The 14184-nt window shown below is 41.4% G+C and overlaps 1 protein-coding gene across 2 annotated transcripts; it reads right to left on the bottom strand.

Annotated features, from left to right (window-relative positions):
• Positions 1-1549: 1549 nt before the first annotated feature.
• On the bottom strand, positions 1550-11438 carry CNDP2 (carnosine dipeptidase 2). Of its 2 annotated transcripts, none has more exons than XM_053468359.1 (11): positions 11280-11438; positions 10459-10602; positions 9225-9387; positions 6125-6213; positions 4750-4950; positions 4129-4213; positions 3726-3886; positions 3343-3507; positions 3124-3244; positions 2003-2150; positions 1550-1773 (listed from the first exon to the last, which is right to left on the bottom strand). In XM_053468359.1, exons 1-11 carry the CDS (start codon positions 11337-11339, stop codon positions 1707-1709), a joined length of 1404 nt encoding a protein of 467 aa, XP_053324334.1. In that variant the 5' UTR covers positions 11340-11438; the 3' UTR covers positions 1550-1706. The 2 variants fall into 2 exon arrangements, with proteins under 2 accessions (XP_053324334.1, XP_053324332.1); XM_053468357.1 differs by having other exon boundaries at positions 3103-3244; positions 11280-11437.
• Between the last annotated feature and the right edge of the window lie 2746 nt (positions 11439-14184).

A 14184-nucleotide genomic window follows, 5' to 3' on the forward strand; every position in this document is an offset into this window, starting at 1 on the left:
ATTTATAGCAAGGGCAGCATTCTCTGACCAAATTTAAAGTCACTGAGCTCTCCAGTACAACCCATTCTACTGCCAATGTTCGTCCATGGAGATACCTGCCTATGTGTTAGTAACAGGTGTGGGTGAAACACCTAAATTCAATTTTTAGGAGGGATGTCCACCCTGTGAACATGTAAGGCTGACTTACTAAAAGTAGAGGTGGCAGTTGAGTTCATGCGACATCCAGTGGCTGGATTTTGAAAAAAAATCCATGTATAGTATTCTCAATTTGAAAAAATAAACCCAAGTAAAAAGGTGAGGCCTGATTTTTTTTTGTTTTTTTTTTTTGGGTGGGGGGGTCCTACATTTAATATTTGTTGACGCACTCGCCTTTTTTAATTCATGTGTTTACTGGTAGGTATAAATAGTGCTATAAAAGGTTTTTATCAGAAAGGATACTTATTATACATAACGCATGCCAACGTTTTCAAGCTGAAATTCAGCTGTAGAAAAAGAAGTGCAGCATTTGTCAAGTGATGTTTGCTTGGCCGTAAAAGTTAAATAGGAAAATGGTATAATAGTTTACTCAGAGGTTCCAAGGTTTTACCTTGAAAAATTACTTCACGCCTTTGTGTCTTTGTCTTCAGTCAACTCAAGTGTTTGTTTCTACAGAACAAGGACATTTGCTAATGGCTTGTTAAGATTGGGAATTGAGTGTATTTTTCTAGGGTAGATTGTGTTACAGCTTTACATCAGCAAACTGTTTTTTGTAGCAACATTACCTAAATATTTGAACATGTAAATGATATTTTAATCATGGTTTACACGTTTCACATTGTTGATTTTAACTCCATAGAAATGGAAACATTTACAGAATCTCTCTTAGTAACAGAGTGCATCATGCGTTCATATCATGATTTTGGAAACAATTGAAAACAATTCATTTTGAGCCCGTACATGTATAGGCTTTTTCATTAAGGGGTTAAAACACAAAATAAATAAAGTTGTGAACCGCCAGTGAAGAAATCTGTGATGGTAAAATGCAGTGTTACCCGAATAAATATTTTCATTTAATTTATTCCATCCCCATTTCTGACAATCTGGTCTCTCACGGGGAATGCACAGGAATATAAAGGTGGTTTTGTACCCCAAATACCTTATTTTGTTTGCCATTTTTAAAATATGTTGGTATATTCAAGATTCCCCTTCTCTCTGGTTGATGTAACCACACAAATTAGACATCCATTTTCATGACAAGTAGGGCTTTCCTTTGAAACCATAGAAAGAGCACCACATCCACCCCTTACATATTACTGCATAGTGTACTACTTTAATGGTTATGGCGTTGTGGGGTTTCTGGGTAGTGAAGAGGATTTTTATTTTTGTTTTACTCTGCAATATGGATAGAGATCACTTTGAGGATCACTAAGCTCCCTATATAGTCTATGTATTTATCTTTTTAACTTATATTGCATTTCAGATGTGTCACTGCGATGTTGCGTTTGTTTAATTTGAACTTAATGGTTGTATATAAGATGTACATTGACATATTTAAAAAAACCCATTAAAGTGAAAATTAGAAAGTACAGCATAAATAGTTTGGGTTGCACTGTTTATTGTGGCAGCTTTCTCAGCACATATAAAACAACGAATTATCAGTTTTTCCATCAGATGTAAATATGGTAAAAAAAAGTCAGTCAGTCATTGTCTTGGCTTGTCTGTCGACTTTATTCCAACTGGGAAACCTCATACAGGTAAGCTCCCAGCAGCTTCACTCCCTGGATGTAATTATACCTGGAAATGAAACAGATCATATAATAAATAAAATAATTTTAAAGGGAAAAAAATACTAATAAATGAATCCTGAAATAAATAATAAATATATCACACAAGTTAAAAGTTGTATCTAAGGCCAAGCAGTAAAGTGAAATATACTGTGTTTCTTGGTTGGGTACTACTATACTACTGAAGGCGATAACCGGTTGGCATAGGATTTAAGAATGTCACGCCACAAAAGCCTTACCTGTTTAGTTTTTCATTTTGAGAGTGTGCACCATCATCAGAGGAACCCACGGGAAGCAGCATAACATTCTTGCCAGTTGCCTCTTGGAAGGTGAGCGTGACCGGGATGCTTCCACCCTCTCTGGTTAAGTCAGGTTCGACATTAAAAACTATGAGAGAAAACAAAGCATTTGGGATCAGTCACATATGCAACACGTGTCTCGTTCTGCATACAGCCACAAAATGACAGAAAATGGCACTATGTATCAAGCAAATATTGGAGTAGTCTTAATCGCTTACTCCATTACTCCATTAATAGAATTTAACAAATTACTACATTTTGGGCATTCCTCTGTATACTCCATGACAGGGGTGACCAAGTTTTCTGCAGTGGGCCACTTCATCAGAATTTTTAGACTTTAATAAGATATGCAGATTAAAAAAAAAAGTAAATGACACAAAACCTTTACTTTTCCTCTCACTGATTTCTGGGCCTAGAAAGTTCTGTGACTACAAATTCAGGATTCTGGATAAATAAAATGAAATATTTCTATTTATTCTAGGGATGCACCAAAATGAAAATTTTGGACCGAAACCAAAAATTCAGGGTTCACTTAGCCGAAGCTAAAAATGACCCCCCCACCTTTAAAAATAATTAAAAAATCCCACACTTTTAATAAAAGTAAGTTACACACCAAAATTGTACAAAAAATTTAATAATGTTTATAATATATATATATATATATATATATATATATATATATATATATATATATATATATATATATACACACACACACACACACACAACTATATAATTTACATACAAAATACACAGCACTGACACGCACACTGATTTAAACTGAACACAATGCCAATTCTATTTTACTCGACAAAAAACAGATGTAAATACAAGTCTTGTTAAGTAAAACTAGATCACTAGATCAGCTACTGGTTAATAGGTGGCATGTTCCTGTTACCGTATTTTGTGCAGTTGCCATACTTATACGACCTGTAAAGGGTTGTAAATATTTCTTTGCAACCTGTACTAAAGAATATACTGGCACCATAAAAAACACTCATGTATAGTACTCTCAATAAGCTGGTCAAGAGAGTCCTTACCCGTTTTCATGGCGTTCCTACCGGCGACGTAGTGAGGATGGTTGAAATCAGACACCCAAGGCCTCCCACCGTGGCCCATAGTAACTTGGAACTTGTTTGGACTTCCCAGCTCTTTGAACTTTTTAGTAAGGTAATCTTCAACCTACAATAAAGAATTTACAAGATACAAAATCACTACAAAACTGACCTTTTAGAAAATGGATTAAGATAAATATTTTGAGTAAGTTTTCCATAGCCTACCTGTTTTTTCACTTGCTCTGGTTCCATGTCTGGCACTAGTCTTATAGAGAACTTGCCGATGACTTTTCGTGGGATGACCGTTTTTGCCCCCCCTGCAGAAAAAGCTCCCTCGATACCGTGAAGAGACAGAGATGGATATCTCCACCGGTGCATCAGGATTTTGTGCTGCAACAAGACAGGAGTAGTAAGAGACCGCAAAACGAACCACAACTATTTCATTACATTAAAGGAGAAGCACAGTAGATCGAACAGACACGATCGCATTAACTAATCGCAACGTGGTATTCCCATTAAACAAATAGCGAATGGACTCCTGAAATGTTTCAAATTCAGATTAATGAGCAACTCACTGCATATAACAAAAAAATACATTTTACTGATACCTTTGAATCATGAAGTAGTTTTCCAGCACCAATGTCACTTGCAAAGTCTTCAAGATCAAAATCAATTTTATCATAAATAGTCTTCTCCTCTTCTGTCAAAGGTGCCACTGCCTCGTTTATTCCAGGAATAAGAATTTTCCCTTTTTTGTCCAGTAAACTGCCTTTGGGGCCAAAGAAAGAAAATAATAAATTAAAGGGAAAAAAGAAATACTAAAGAAAAAAAAAAGCGTGGAAAAAACCCCCATATACATATACACACACTCATCCTTACTATTGGTCACTAAGTTGATGAAGCACAATATATAAGTCTCTATTCATCTCGCACAGAAGAAAATGAATCACTGCTTACAGACAATACACATTTTTGAGCTTCATAAAAGAACCAGGGTATAGGTGTGCTTACCCATGAGTGCAATAAGATCAGTCATTGCTTCGTGAACGGAGCCTCCATATACCCCTGAATGAAGATCTTTATTGCTGCATTCGACCTATGGGGAAAAGACAACATGCTCAATGCGCCAGAGGTCCATTTGAACTGTATTTAAATAGAATACTTCCATTTGATGTTAAAAAAATGACTATATGAAAGTAGATATATTTGGTAGTTTATGAAAAGTCACCAGTTTTGTGCCAGAGGCTAAATCCTATCATTTACTGTAGACAGGCAAGTCTAAAACACCCCTGCTCTCTACTTAAAATCTGCTACCCGTATAATCCATTGTACAGCACCACTGAAGCTGTTGGCACTTTATGAACGGTAAACATAAGAGTAACAAACACAACTATGGAGCATGGAATGACTGCACAAAAAGGCAGCATGAATTTAAGGATTTTGGAACAATCTAGGCTGAATCTTACGTAAGGCAGACTAAGCATGTACCTACAGATTCACTTTTCTATGAGCATCATAAGACAGAAGCAAAAGGACTTAATGATAGCTTCATCATGTTCTGCCTTAACTCCCACATAATGGCTGCCAAAGTGAAGAGCACAAATAGATGTGATATTCTCCGTAAAACTATACCTCAATGAAAAAATAGCAGATCCCCCGGAGGCCGTAGGTAATACATGGTTTGTTCTTGCCGAGCCAGTAGTTGTCAGAAATGCAAACATAGTCCACATCCTTAAAAAAGGTATCTTTTTTGGCAAAAATCAGGTCATCCAGTCCTTCTGATCCAGACTCTTCCATTCCCTCAAAGCAGAATTTTAGGTTGACAGGGACTTCCTTTGAACAGAGAGATACAATCATTCACTTTGTTAAAGAAAGCAACACGGTACTATTGCAGTCTTAAGGCTCCAAAATGACATTTAAGAACAGTCTCTGTATAGCCCTGTATTCCATGGCTTACATTGTACTGGGAAGCTGCAAGTCTTACATGGCTCAGGTACAGAGCGACGGCAAATGGCAAAATAAACCTATTAAAAGGAAACTTTGACAAAAATAGCAACCCACCCTCACTTGATTACATCTCCTAAGCCAGCACATCGTCGGACAGCTTCTTCAGTCCCTGGGCAGGTTAGGCCGATATCCTTTTTTTATTGAAGCTGGTGCATTGGCTTCTGAAAACTCCTTAAGAAAACTGTTGGCAGCCCACCATGTGGACAGTCTCTTTGCAAATGATTTCCCTACAGGCAGTGCACGAGTCTCCTCCGAACAACCCAAACTTCAAGGGTATTACATAGTTCCTAAATGATTTTATAGTATGGCTTCCATAGGATCCACCCTTCCAGACACTCCACTCATTTCTATGAAATGCAGCCCCTTGTGGTACGGACATATCGCAAAGGAAGAAATCTTATATTTACTGGTTGAGGATGACAGAATCATTGGATGGAAGGATGACCACGTGGAACAATTAGGGATCCAACAAAATGGACTGCATCTTTTTGAATAGTGTTCTATTCAAAATAGGCAACAGTAGCCTCTTCCCTGAAATAGCAAACTAGTAAAGTGCATCCCTTGTAACTAAAAATGCTTGAATGATTTGGACACCATGAATGTTAGAGAAAGGATCCTTTTTATTTATCTTGTTAATAGAACAATGTGTATTTAGCGGCACTTTCCTCTTTCATTGAGATGTTTTAGTAGACCATACACATCAGTGCTGGTAATGAAGGAAACAAAAGGGAGTTACAACATTTTAGTGATTGGCATTTTACACCAACACACCATACTAGTTTTCAGAATGATAATGTCTTAATCTCCCGAGGACCTTTGATTCTAAACTTTGGTATGAGATATGTGCCGAGTGTGACCTATGGACCTGTTTTTGAAAGTGCTGTATTATATTACAAGTGCACTTTTATTCCTTGACTTAACTTGATTTCAGAGACATTTGTGAAGAAGGGTGATGAAGGCAGTCGTAGTTTAAGAACCAAAGATCACATTCAATCTTTACCTGTTTTGTTTGCTGATAAGCCTCTATGCAATTAAGCCACGCAAGCACTGGACCTTTGTCATCTGTGGATCCTCTCCCATATAACTTCCCTAGATGGAAAGGAACACATAATCAGAATACAAAACAGGAACCTACCCAGACAATTCCTGATAATTGTACAGTTTGTAAGGCACGTGTAGGCTAACAGGACTGAACAGCACACGCTATTGTAACGTAAGAATACTTTTTAAAAGAGACATGTTAATAGTTTATTCTAATCAATTAACAAAAAAGCAAAGTGAGTGAAGAGAAGAAAAATCTAAATCAAATCATTAGTTGGTGTGACCACCCCATCAATTCCTCTAGGTACACTTGCTCGCCAGTTAGGTTGCTCCAAACATTTTGGAGAACCACAGTTCTGTGGATTTTGGCAGCCTCCGTTGCTTCTCGCTCCATGTAATCCCAGACAGACTTGATGATTGAGGCCAAATGTTGTAGAGGGCCACATCTATCACTTCTCTATATGGTAGTACTTTAAAAAGTTCTGGCTTAAAGGGTTTGGGGGTAGTGAACCGGGGTGGGGGTTATAATTTTTTACTTTTTATACATTTATTCATTTATTTTGCACAGTTATCTGTGCAAGAAGGATAGACATTTATATAGACGTATATCTCGTAAATCTTATGTATGTCACAGATCACTGTATTATTATTTTTTTTAATGTATATTTCTCATTTTATTTTTCTTACAAAAAAACTTTTTTTTTTTTCTTCACTTTTCCCTTTGTCTCAATATTCCTTGCAAGCAAGGCTCCACAGAACTGCATTGCCGATTGCCATGCATGCAATCAGCCAGAAGGGGGAGCAACTGGAGATCTAGACCCTGCGGGATCTCTCCTATCCTCAAGCTACCTCCCGGCTTGGTGTCAGCAGTGTATGCAGTTACACATGATAATTTGGCAGGACCCCAGCAATGCTGGCTTCTGCTGAGAGTGGCAGTCCAGCCCGATCTCAAATGCAGTGGCAGTGAGATGTCCTAGCTGCTGCGAAAAATGTTGGACATCTTGTCACACTTTTTGTTGACATACCTGTACGTCCATGGTAGGGAAGGGGTTAAACTGTCTTCAACAACCTCTCCTTGTTAATTAGTTTGTCTGTTCCTCACCCAGTTTTATTCCTCCTACACAGCAGTTTTTTGATTGTATTGCAAGCTACATATTAAATTGATGATCATTAGCATAACCAGGCATCTAACTATTTCCCTACAAAATCCTGTGTTGAAGTCAAAGGGTGGTCACACCAACTGTGTGATTTGATTCAGATTTTTTCTTCTCACTTTGCATTTTGTTAAGGTAAAATAAGTTAACATGTCTATTTTTGAAGGCATTCCTACTCTATGGCATTTTTTTCCCACCTGCCTAAAACTTTTGAACAGTATTGTACTTGGGAAGCTTCATAGAAAGTTTAGGTCAGGTCATAGGATAGGAGATAAGCAACTCACAAGGGCTTCTTCTGCACTCTACAGGGAGAGCTTCTATTGTATTGACTTGCTAAAACATAACGTCTACTCCAACAATACTATAAGGAAAGCATTAAGTAGCAAAGATAAGTAGTATCAAGTAGACTGTCAATTATCCTGTTACTAGCCTATTATTTGCAAAGACCTGCTAGCCTTGTTATTATCATAAGATTATAGTAATAATGTAGTTTCAACAGTCCATCAGGACCTGCGGTTATCAGGAACCTGATGCCATTTCCAGCATACTGCTGACATGTATGAAAAGAGTTTTATGACAGATTTATTTTTTCCCAGGCTCAGCAAAAAAGTCCTGCACGCCAACAACACATGGCGGCCATTGTAATTGTGCACGGGGTGCTGGCTATACCTTAGTAATGCCTGGTGTACAGCCCTAGTGCATGGTGTACCAACCACAAGCACACACACACACTATCTGCTAGAAAACTTCCTGTAAAGGCACATGACTCAAAGAACAGAACAGTTAGTGTGTAGGAAATCCACATTGAGTTAGCATAAAGCCAAGTCACATGAGACACCTTGGTTTAAGCGTCCCGTTATGGTGCCCCTACGCCCCTCTCACTTGCTCTCTATTCCCCAGCCCATCTTTATTTCATGGCCCTGTTAATCCCAGATATTCATCTCCATTCTTGTAACATCTAACCTGAGAGCACCTGCTGCCTATTACATACAGGATTTAAGTTTTATCATTACATTGGTGTCTAAGAATCGGTGGATAACAGGCCACATTAGGGCGGCAGGTTTTATACACCTTGCACTGGGGATATCTGTTTGAGGAGCTTGCTCCAGAACTTTGGAACCAATTATCCCATCAGTAAACGGAGTTAAAGTGGAACATGGCTGGGAGAAGCAAACAAATAATACCATAAAATTCATGGAGCGTGACAAACAGTGTCTGTCTGTCCCTGCTGCGAGGTTCTTTTATAAAGAGGAGGCCTTTCTTGTGGATTGCGCTGGCACAGAGTAAAGATATGCTGAATAATGAAGCAGTTATTTTACGCTAAACTCTAACCTCTCCTAAATAGTTTATAAAAACGCCGTTAGGCTTCATCCAGTTGTCTTGGAGCAAGTACGGACAGTTTTAGTATACTTTATACAAAATATGTATGTTTAAATCATATACATTTTGCAGTTTTAAGTCTAACCAACTACATGTTGGTGAGGAAAAGGGTGGTTTACGCACCAAAACCGCATTTGGCAGGGCAGCTGCGTCTTCAAATCCCTAAAATCCCCATACAATTATGAAGGGTCATCCCTAGAAAATGCCTGAGCTGGCCCTGCATAATGCATAGTTTAATCAGTAATTTGACTTTCAAAAAAGTCCACCGATTTCAATATGCTTTATAAAGAGACATCATAGATATTCTTGCAGAAGCTCACTGGGGGTTGGCCTTTTATAATGTAAAAGCGAAGCCAATGAGATGAAACTGCAACACCTTTGCCAACTCTCTCTATAATAAACAAACCCCAGGGTTATTTAGATGTCGTACAATAATAACACGACGAAAGGGGAAAGGCAAAGCAAACAAATTATCGAGAAAGGTATATAAACGAACTTTGTTTATTGCAAACTTTGATGACTTACCATCTCTTTCCTCCAAAACAAAAGGCTCACTGTCCCAACCGTCCTCGAGAGCTGCTGGCTGGACATCCAGATGGCCGTACACACACACGGTCTTCTTACCAGGATCAGTACCGAGAATACCCAGGAGAATAGGAGGAAGGGGGATCTCTGAGCCATCGGGAAGCTAAAACATAAACATAATCAATAATAAGGGAGAATCACCAGTGGAAAAGTATAGAGGCAGAAAACATTAACAACTGAAGCAAAGGTTCTCAAGGTTGGGCTTGACCTCCTACCACAATCACAAATTACCCAACTATCAAAATAAGTTGTACTGAGCCAGATGTTCTTCTGTGAGGATAATTGGAAATTCTGCAAATTTACTGGGATTCGTAAAAATACTTTAGCATATGCAAACAAATCAGGGATTAGTGGACCAACTAAGAGCCATTTCTGCCACCTCATAACATGATGCGTTGGTGTATTGTTCAGACTAGCAGAAGGCAATGCATGGCAGAATGTGGGACAAACAGTGCGGTTGCCCTAGGCCCAGGCCCAGCAGCCAGTACGGTCTAAATGTGGAAGTCCATGAAACTGCCGACACAGCACTTTTAGCTAAAGCTTCCTTATGGCACGACTGCATATCCCAGTCACCAGCAAGTTGAAGCATGAGGACCGTGAAGCAGGAGCGTTAATTGAGAGGTCCGTGTCAGCACCAACAAACACCCTTCACTACACACTCAAGTACTACTTTGGGGAGGTTTCCTCATTCTCCATTAGTTATTTAGAAACTACTTTGAACAAAGAAACAAAATTACAGACAAAGCTGAAAGAGCATCCAAGAGCTTCAAGTGCTCTGGAGATATGAAGTCATAGAACATGCATTAACTGGATATAGTCATTCCACAAACTAGGGGCATATTTGGTCCACTATTCTTAACATGGTTAAAAATGAGTGCATCTCATATCAGTCTGGCTGGGTAAATGTTCAGAAGGGCTCACAGAAATGCCAAAGTGAGCTGACCCCAAATAAAGACCAAAGATCATTTTATTCTTCCTACTTCCCATGGTACACTTTGTCCTTCTTTTACATTTAAAACATGTAAGCGGAGGGATCGAGGTTTGAGATCTTGCACAGTATCCATCAGCTGTTTGGTTAGAACCTGTGGATGATGGGCATTCCAATTCAACAAGTTACCCCATCCTTATCTGGGCTTACATGGTCATCCACACAGTACTATAGAAGGTCTGTTACCTTTTGTTTGCCGATGTCCACCAACTCTGTCGATCCTCCAAGACGCTCAATTTCCTTGGCTGCGACTTCCATCATCTTCTTGATTTCTCCTCGTTTCTCTGGCCAAGCTGATACACTCTGGATTGCAACCCATTCTGCCAGTCTCTACAGGCCACAGAAAGCAAACATATACGTAAACACACGTCTGAGCACTATATGCCTGACCATCCAATAGCTTCTCTCCAGCATCCCGCGACGGACGGCATCACTGACATTATGACAGAGTCTGCGCATTCACGTTACGTTATGTTCATGGGAGCTTCCATTTAAAGTTTACAAATATAAATAAGGAGTCAAATCTAAAGCCCTTACAGCAGACAGCAAGAGCGAGCAAACATTAGACGCTCATCACTACATGCCAACACACAAAATCCAGACCTATTTATGGGAAGCTCTGCCTCATGACCTCATAGTCACCAGGGGTTATTTATCATTGGTGATCCTGGTGCAAAATGTCACAAGTGCTTTTATCACCATAACTTCCAAAGACAATAAAGAGCACAGACCACCAGTTGCTATGGTGATATGACCAGATTCTAAAAAGTGCACCAAAATCACTTTTTTTTTTTTTTTTTTTTTATACATGATCCCCAATGTAACATCAACCACCATATTAAATGAACAGTGATGCCAAAACTTGGTAAGGCTGCTTACAAAGAGAAAAACAGCCCTATCAATCTACGTCACTCCCAGGCAGATGCTGCCATAGCTCCAGAAACGCAGCTGCACCTCCGTCTGCCCGGGAGGCTGGCGGTATATGAATGGAATCGCGGGATCCTCACCTTCACATAAAGATCCTGGTTCTTATCGATGTGCGCGAAGAGATCGGGGAGGACTGACATGGCGAGACACGTGTGCGCACTGCTGGGTGCTCTATGCCGGTAAGAAGCAGCAGTCTGGAGTCAGTCAGAGGATTTAACGCGAGGATTTCCTTAGTCAGGACAAACAGGCCCCGCCCACAGCCCCAGTGCAAAGGCTTCAGTGAAATCACGTGACGAGCCGATCCCGTGAGGAGGTCAGCTGACTCGGAGCCGCGGACGCAGGGTTGAGGGGGCGGCTTGGCCGGCCGGGGACAAGACGTTACGTCGCTCTCTGTATTGGCTTTACTAACCGGCTGTTTACATTAATACAAGAACCACGGAAGCGGCTGTATATGGATATTCGGTCTATTCGCTATTAGGGCCCCTGGAATATGTGTAGGCATGTCATGGAAACAACCTGGCTATATATTATGAATTGCCCCAGTGAGCTGTTGCCCCAAGAGGCACTTGGTCGGCCCTGCATAATGGATAGGTTAATACAGTAAGAGTCGTTTCATGGTAGAGATTAAGCTATGCATTATGCTTACACGAGCGTCTTGCCAGAGTTGAACTTCCATAACGTTTCATGAATTCAGTTGAGCTGAAATTGTGTTCTTACCATCGGGAAAAGAAAATCATTTGCCCAGGATCAAGGCAAGAGGTCATTTAGAGTAAGTAAGGGAATTTAAGCATGCATGGGATTGGCATAAAGCTATCCCGAATATATGACTAGATCAAGGACTGATTAACATCAGGAAAAATGGGCAGAACTGTTTCCATGATATTTGTCCTTCTAATCTACTTGTTTTGTTCTGCTCTGAAAACCTAAAGCCGTGTTTGGTCCTTGATTTTGTCTTATATTTAGAATTACTCCGTACCTGTCCCATCCGTGCTTACTTTACCTCACAGTATTAACCTCTACTGCTTCTGCTGGAAGATTGTTCCACAATTCCACTACCCTCCCAGTAAATAAAGCTTCCTTATGTTGCATCTCGGATTCTGACACACAAGTTTTAAAATGTTACTGCTTGTTATAACATGTGTATATATATATACATGTGTGTGTGTATATGTATATATATATAATATAAATATATATATATATATATATATATATATATATATATATATATATATATATACACACTGCTCAAAATAATAAAGGGAACACTTAAACAACACAATGTAACTTGAAGTCAATCACACTTCTGTGAAATCACACTGTCCACTCAGGAAGCAACACTGATGGACAATCAATTTCACATGCTGTTGTGCAAATGGAACAGACAACAGGTGGAAATTATAGGCAATTAGCAAGACACCCCCAATAAAGGAGTGGTTCTGCAGGTGGTGACCACAGACTAGAGCCCTGCGCGGGACTACTTTTTTAATCCCGCTCCCGCGGATTTTAATCCCGCTCCCGCAATGTGGGTGTTCCGCTCCCGCCACATTTGTGGCCAATCCTGCCCGCTCCCGCCACATTTGTGGCCAATCATGCCCGCCTCCTTACCTGATTTCCCGCGCGGCTGCCCTCGAGTTGTTCCCTCACGGCGTCTCTTCTCTTGCTCTGCCCAGGAACAAGGCGGAGTCACAGGAAGTGACGTCACATCACGTGACTCCGTTTTGTTCCTGGGCAGAGCAAGCTAGGAGACACTGTAAGGGAGCAGCAAGAAGGCAGCCTTGCAGGACTGCGCGGGATTACCGGGACCCGCAGGTACCGTGCCTGACCGCCCGCTCCCGCCCGCAGCCCCAGCAAGACCACCCGCGCCCGCAAGTTTTTTGGCGGGTCCCGTGGGACCCGCAGGACCCTCCTCCCAGTGCAGTCCTCTACCACAGACCACTTCTCAGTTCCTATGCTTCCTGGCTGATGCTTTGGTCACTTTTGAATGCTAGTGGTGCTTTCACTCTAGTGGTAGCATGAGACGGAGTCTACAACCCACACAAGTGGCTCAGGTAGTGCAGTTCATCCAGGGTGGCACATCAATGCGAGCTGTGGCAAGAAGGTTTGTTGTGTCTGTCAGTGTAGTGTCCAGAGCATGGAGGCGCTACCAGGAGACAGGCCAGTACATCGGGAGACGTGGAGGAGGCCGTAGGAGGGCAACAACCCAGCAGCAGGACAGCTACCTCCGCCTTTGTGCAAGGAGGAGCAGGAGGAGCACTGCCGGAACACTGCCAGAGCCCTGCAAAATGACCTCCAGCAGGCCACAAATGTGCTTGTGTCCACTCAAACGGTCAGAAACAGACTCCATGAGGGTGGTATGAGGGCACGACGTCCACAGTTGGGGGTTGTGCCTACAGCCCAACACCGTGCAGGACGTTTGGCATTTGCCAGAGAACACCAGGATTGGCATATTCGCAACTGGCGCTCTGAGCTCTTCACAGATGAAAGCAGGTTCACACTGAGCACATGTGACAGATGTGACAGAGTCTGGAGACGCCGTGGAGAACGTTCTGCTGCCTGCAACATCCTCCAGCATGACTGGTTTGGCGGTGGGTCAGTAATGGTGTGGGGTGGCATTTCTTTGGGGGGCCACACAGCCCTCCATCCATATGCTTGCCAGAGGTAGCCTGACTGCCATTAGGTACCGAGATGACATCCTTAGACCCCTTGTGAGACTGTATGCTGGTGCGGTTGGCCCTGGGTTCCTCCTAATGCAAGACAATGCTAGACCTCATCTGGCTGGAGTGTGTCAGCAGTTCCTGCAAGAGGAAGGCATTGATGCTATGGACTGGCCCGCCAGTTCCCCAGACCTGAATCCGATTGAACACATCTGGGACATCATGTCTCGCTCCATCCACCGCCACGTTGCACCACAGACTGTCCAGAAGTTAGCAGGTGCTTTAGTCCAGGTCTGGGAGGACATCCCTCAGGAGACCATCCGCAACC

The sequence above is a fragment of the Spea bombifrons genome, chromosome 5, assembly GCF_027358695.1.
Source record: "Spea bombifrons isolate aSpeBom1 chromosome 5, aSpeBom1.2.pri, whole genome shotgun sequence".
NCBI lineage: Eukaryota > Metazoa > Chordata > Amphibia > Anura > Pelobatidae > Spea > Spea bombifrons.

Bases quoted from the DNA above. Each gene is read 5' to 3' on its own strand.
- CNDP2 (XM_053468357.1), bottom strand. From the start codon at position 11,339: ATGTCAGTCCTCCCCGATCTCTTCGCGCACATCGATAAGAACCAGGAT. The intron at 9,388-10,458 runs GTAACAGACCTT...TTTATGTTTTAG, and splicing joins TGGACATCGGCAAACAAAAG to CTTCCCGATGGCTCAGAGAT. The intron at 2,151-3,102 runs GTAAGGACTCTC...TTTCTCTCATAG, and splicing joins TAGGAACGCCATGAAAACGG to TTTTTAATGTCGAACCTGAC.